General features: G+C 40.6%; 1 protein-coding gene across 1 annotated transcript; it reads right to left on the bottom strand.

The window, feature by feature from the left end:
* Positions 1–2,618: 2,618 nt before the first annotated feature.
* Positions 2,619–6,057, bottom strand: LOC121989520 (phosphoribosylamine--glycine ligase-like). The gene is made up of 4 exons (XM_042543620.1): positions 5,673–6,057; positions 4,434–4,807; positions 3,549–4,079; positions 2,619–3,241 (listed from the first exon to the last, which is right to left on the bottom strand). Exons 1-4 carry the CDS (start codon positions 5,935–5,937, stop codon positions 2,825–2,827), a joined length of 1,587 nt encoding a protein of 528 aa, XP_042399554.1. The 5' UTR covers positions 5,938–6,057; the 3' UTR covers positions 2,619–2,824.
* Positions 6,058–6,277: the final 220 nt, after the last annotated feature.

The following is a 6,277-nucleotide window of genomic DNA, read 5'->3' on the forward strand; positions in this document are numbered from 1 at the left end:
TGGAGGGTGCCTCTCAAGGCATGGAGGGTGCCCTCCGCCTGAAGGTGGCGGAGGTGCTGGCTCGCTTTGGAGGCACCTTCAACACCTTGTTGAGGGCGCCTCTAGAAGTGTTCTCCAGCTCCTTTCACTCTTTTGTTGCTCCGATCATCTAGGTGATTGCGACAAACTGAAGTCCTCGAGCAGCCTTCCTCCCCGACTTCTCGTCCCTCGAACGTTGCGTACGTTCTTTTCTTCCATCGGTGTACTCTTCCACGGCACCTCGTCCCTCGGACGCACCGAGTCCATTGGCTCTCTCCCGTGTTGTCCTTCTCGCTAGTCGCGTTTTCCGCTCGACTTCCTGTGCTCGTGCACACTTAGACACAAGGGATTAAACCAAAACAAGACCTAACCTAACTTGGTTTATCACACCAAAAATAATTTTGAGGTTCCAACATCTATAAACTTCATATTGGCTGAAGAAAGAAATCCAGTTGAAGCCTAGCAGTGTTTTTCATGCCATATCACATTTTAGCAGCTCCTCCAACCTAAGGCAATGTACGCCTACACCAAATTAAGTTAAACAATACACATTTGCTAACAACAAAGAATATACAGCAGACCAATTGAATGAAATATGAGCAATTTGCAAAATCTTCACCAAAGCTCTCCAATCCAAGTTTAAAGAGCTACTTGGCATGCTTAGATATGCAAACAAGTAACAAAAGGCATTACGGTTGCAATGTGGCTTTTAACACTATAACGAGAATTTGAGAAATAATTCAGTGAAGGAAATTGCATCTTTCTAGCATTCTTCTGTTAAAACTCCCTAACAAATTCAAATCTTACAAGTAAGAACTTTTGATATCTGTCATGAACCAATAAACAACTAGCGAAGCGTTCCTTTTTTTTTTCCCCTTTTTTTTAAGAAACTAACAAAGGCACAGTGTCTTGGCTGTATAATAAACTGCTATTAGATTTCCGCAGCTACAAGTTTTTTGGGAAACAACAATACGAGGCACCGTATCCTAGTGAGAAATTAGAAAAGGTTGACTATAAATCATGAAGGAACTCAGATTTTAGGAGGCTGCTGAATTGACTGTAAATCATGACCGATCTAAGTTGATAATCTCAAAAGGGAAGAAAAAGAACATTTTTATTGGATAAGAGGAGGCGAAATGACTCTAATTGGGACACACCTAACCTAAGGGCACAATACAATTTCGGCCAGGGTTCGCTGTAGAAGTCGTTCCATCTCCGGGATCCGCATTCGATACCAAATGAACTCATCCACGATTCCATCCCTCCGTCCGAACCACCTCTTGTAAGATCCAGTATCGAAGTCTCCTCGATACTGGACTGAGGTGCCAAGTTCGAGCACCCCCTGCGTAGACTCTTTAAACAATCGAATCAGGGGTGCTCTGGTTATGACGTTGTACCCTTTATTGAGGTGCCAGGTTTGAGCACCCTTCTGCGCAGACTCTTATCAATTAAGTGATATTGTTCACCTAAAAATCCCTTCGGGGGATTCCAATAAGGGGCCGTTTCGGCGGTGGTGTCGGTCACTATAAAAAATTTATCCATACAGATTTGTCCCCTCGGATGGGTCTAGTGGCTAGCGCATGAAGTGTTGCCACCATGAGGTCTGGGGTTCGAATCTCGGCAAAACCGAGGTAAATGTCTCCCTTATGTGTTAGTTACTATTCCAAAGGCTAGTAGCCGCCCGTGATTTACCTCCTCCGAGTTGGCCCTGGGACGGGTAGGCGGGGGCGCTGGGGGCGAGCGTATTTACCTTTTGCCACCAGTATCGAAGTCTCCTCATACTGCGTCGCGAATACCCCCTCGCTCGCCTCAATCGCAGCCCTCACATCCTCGCACAATGTCTCGCTTCCGACCACGCACACCACCCTGATCTCCGCAGCCCCGTCAAGCACCTGCCTGACCGATCGGCCAAGTTGATCGGACAAATTTTTAAAGGACTCCACTCCCCAGCTCTATCAGACACCACGAGGTCTATTCATCGTTCTCTCCCGATTGACCAAACTGATCAGACAGGTTCTCAAAGGGGCCCACCGCCGGCTCTGTCGGATATTCACGGGGATTTGCTCCCTGTTCTTTGCCGATCGGACAGACTCTCAAAAAGTTCTACTCCCCAATTATGCCGGACGCTCATGGAAGTCTACTCCCCATCTCTCCTGATCAGCCAAGCCAATCGGACAGACTCTTGAAGGATCCCATTCCCCGGCTCTCACAAACTCTCACGAGGATCTGTTGCTCGTTCTCTCTCAATCCGCTAAGCCGATCAAACAGGCTCTCATCGGGACAACACTATAATTTTTGTTAAGCCAATCAAACAGGCTCTCATCGGGACAACACTATAGTTTTTGTTATATGGTTATTGATCTTGGTAATATGAACTTATTCATTTTAAATTTTTTATTTATTTATTTAACATGTTAATAAAGATTTTATTGATAAATATTATTTAAAAACATTAACAAGCTAAATCTTAAAACGTGTTCAATTAATTTAACCATTTATCCAAATTTATTCATTTAATTAATCTTATATTTATTAAATGTACATAAATAAGCTCTCACTGAAACCAGCACATCAAATTATAGCTTTCAATTTTTTTTCAATGGACAGTGAAAATGGATCCTGTCAAAATGGCAATAAAAATCCAAGAGAAAATTTAATTTTACATACTATAAAATATACAGGGATATTCAACATTAGAGATGATTCATCGAAGCTTCCAAATCCTTCTATCTAAAGAAGCTGCAGTTTGAATTTTTAATACCGCAAGGCCACAAGGTTTGATCTCTCCATGTATAGGAAAACCCTATCACAGATTGTAGGTAAATTGCTTGACGTGAAGTGCTCTCCAGCCAATGTCATGGCGAAAGAATCCTTCAGGCCAATCCACTGCTTCCACAGCATCGTAAACTCTTTCTCTAGCTTCTTCAAGATCTTTGCCCCTGGCGGTAACCCCAAGGACACGACCACTAACAGCAATGAAATTGCCATCTGGGTCTATATCAGTGCCAGCATGAAAGATCTGAACTGCAGGTGAAAGCATTTCTGCCTCTTCAAGGTTTCTTATCTTGGTTCCTTTCTTGTAGGATCCAGGATAACCTTTGCTAGCCATTACCACCACCATTGCTGATCCAGGTGACCACTCTAATGAAACACTGCCCAATTCTCCCCTGCAAGCTGCAAGTAAAACTTGTGCCAGATCAGACTCCAAACGCATCATTAGAACCTGTTTATCAAAAAAAAGGAAAAATAAATTGAAGTCACGTGTGGTCAACTTGTTAGCTCAAGAACCAATATAGCCAACGAAATATCATAAGAATTGAACCTTATAAAATGCATGTGATCAACTATTAGTTATGTTTAGTTGCTAGAACATGATTTCAACCATCTCATGTCTTTAAAAAAATAAATAGAGTTCAACATCTTAGCAATGATCTCATTCTAATATAATATAGATGGGTAGAGATGAATTGAAAGTTTATATTACAAAAATGTTTTCCTAAATATTTTACTTCAAATACAACAATACTAACCTGACATTCTGGATCCCCAAACCGCACATTGTACTCGATGAGTTTAGGCATTCCTGTTTTTTTCTCGATCATGAGTCCAGCATAAAGTACCCCAATAAATTTGTGACCCTCGGCTTCCATTCCCTTCACTGTTGGAAGGATTATTGAATCCATAACAATAGACTCGAGCTCTTTTGTGAGTATTGGTGCAGGGGAGTATGCACCCATTCCACCTGTATTTGGTCCAGTGTCACCATCTCCAATCCTTTTGTGATCCTGGGCAGATTCAAGAGGTATGGCAGTCTCACCATCTACAAGAGCAAAGAAAGAAGCTTCCTCTCCTTCAAGAAATTCTTCTATGATAACTTGTGAACCAGCAGAACCAAATGCACCATCAACAAGCATAGAATCGATGGCTTCATATGCCTCCTCTAAACTCATGGCCACAATCACTCCCTTCCCAGCAGCCAACCCATCTGCCTTCACAACAATAGGTGCACCTTGCTCCTTTACATATTGTTTTGCAAAGGAAGGATTGATAAAAGTTTGATACTGTATGGATGAGCAAACATGTAAATTAAAAAAATCAACAGGTAGAAAGATCTAAATTGACAGAGAAACTAATTCTCACCAAAGATGAGAAATTCCTTGCTTTCATTTCAACAAAAAAAAATTGCATGATTTTCTTTTAGGACGAAATTAGAGACAGACATAACAGTTTAAAAATTTAAAATCAGCTCTATGTACATAATAATTCTATGCTACCCTCAATGCAAATTTAGCGCATGTAATACACAGATGTATTTAGATAATTAAAAAAAACAACATACGGAACATCAAATGAGAAATTTCAAAAATAACAAATTAGGATTTTCATAACAATGTGAGAAAAAATGATTAACAAACCTTTGCTGTAGGGATGTCATATTTATCACATAACTTCTTCATGAAATCTTTCGATCCTTCTAGTGCTGCAGCTTTTGCTGATGGGCCAAAAGTAGGGATCCCAACCTTGACAAGATCATCAGCAAGACCAACCACTAGAGGAGCTTCGGGACCAACAACCACCAATCCAACACCCCATCTTTGGCAAAAGGAAATCACTGCTTTGCTATCAAGAATGTTTAGGTCTGGTATGCAGGTGGCATTCCCAGACTGGGAAATTCCAGCATTACCTGGGGCACAGAAAACTACATCACAGGATGGAGATCGCTGCAAGGCATAGCAAAGTGCATGTTCCCTTCCACCGCCACCAATGACAAGAACCACCACTCTATCCTCTAACCAAGAAATATAAAATTAAGATTCAATCTTCTGAAATATAAAGCAAGATAAATGCTATGAGTATGAATAAAATAACATGAATGAGATAATGCTTCAACATAAATTCAAACAAACCAACAACAAGTCAAATCACATGCATGACTGACTTATGTTAACCGGAAAAACAGGAAAATATTGATAATTATGAAATAAATAGTCAGACATTATTGACTGTGATGACTTGAACATGGGTTGTTTGGAAATGCGCCCGGTCTCTTACCACCACACCAAGCCTTGGGGGGGGCAATTCTACGTCTCTCACTAAAATGATAGAAAGTGGAGGTGGCTCTTTGCTATATCTTCCTTAGTGATTTGCTCATTTTAGTTCCAGACAGAGAGCTCTTCACTGAAAATTCATAGATTACTTAGTAATAACAGCAAGAATTACGTCTACAAAATTTGTGGTATAAATGGCATCAAATGGGCATACTTGTTGTGGGCACTAGAACTACATGGTCGGAAGCACTAAATCTAGTTATAAATGTGATTCTGAAATTGTTTGACTCGATTGATCATCTAAGCAAAACTATAACATATTGGCGTTAAGTAACTTAAAGATAATGAGATCAAAACCAAAGTCTTATAAGATATTCCAGAGAAGCGAGTTTGACTGGTACAAAGTAGTCAGGAAAATTTTGATATTAGGACCAATTCACTATGCAAAAAATTTCCTTACAACTCAAATGCATAGTAATGTAACAAATTAACCTCGTTTCATATATTCCACCGCTTCCTATAGCATCAAAAGGTTGCTCTAAAACACACATCGTCAGAAAAACCACAAGCAATCGATCAAAAGGGCAAAAAATTGCAGTTTCTCACCGAAACAATTCGAGCTTCCGTTGCCACCGCGCGTACCGGAAATATCATCAGATTCATCGGCAACCGAAGCCCTAACGACGAAGTTCCACCGAGGCAACGATGTAGGCGATCCCTGAGCACAGCCGGTGGAGGCAAATATCGTACCCCAAGCCCGATAACTCCGGAAGCAAAGCGAAGAAGCCGAACCACCGCAAACAAGATGCCGACCAGGTTCACTGGCCGGAAACCTCAACGAGCTCCCAACATTGCAAGCAGCGGAAGCCATAGATGGGCAAGCGTCAAGCACAAACAAGAAGTCAATAACAGTAAATCCTTCGAAGATCGTTGCGGTTTTAGGGTTTCGGGCTTTGGGGGAAAGTTCGACGATGGCTTTGGGGAGAGATACCCAAACGGCCAAACCCCAAGTATTTATTCTGATTGACGTCAAATTTATTTCTTTATTTAAATGTCAAAAGGTTAAAAAAAAAGAGAGGAGAAAGTATAATTTAATTAATTTATTTTTAAATTTTATAATTTGATTATTAGACATCTTAGTAAAACATGCTTTTGGTAATTCTTTCTATTAAAAGACGTAAAAGAATTTACTTTTTACAAAAAAAAAAAAA

The sequence above is a fragment of the Zingiber officinale genome, chromosome 6B (assembly GCF_018446385.1).
Source record: "Zingiber officinale cultivar Zhangliang chromosome 6B, Zo_v1.1, whole genome shotgun sequence".
Lineage (NCBI taxonomy): Eukaryota > Viridiplantae > Streptophyta > Magnoliopsida > Zingiberales > Zingiberaceae > Zingiber > Zingiber officinale.

Coding starts and splice junctions, on each gene's coding strand:
- LOC121989520 (XM_042543620.1), bottom strand. CDS start 5,937: ATGGCTTCCGCTGCTTGCAATGTTGGGAGCTCGTTGAGGTTTCCGGCC. Junction 4,808..5,672: donor CGGAAGCTCGAATTGTTTCG/GTGAGAAACTGC, acceptor TTTCTTGGTTAG/AGGATAGAGTGGTGGTTCTT. Junction 3,242..3,548: donor TTGGGGATCCAGAATGTCAG/GTTAGTATTGTT, acceptor TTTGATAAACAG/GTTCTAATGATGCGTTTGGA.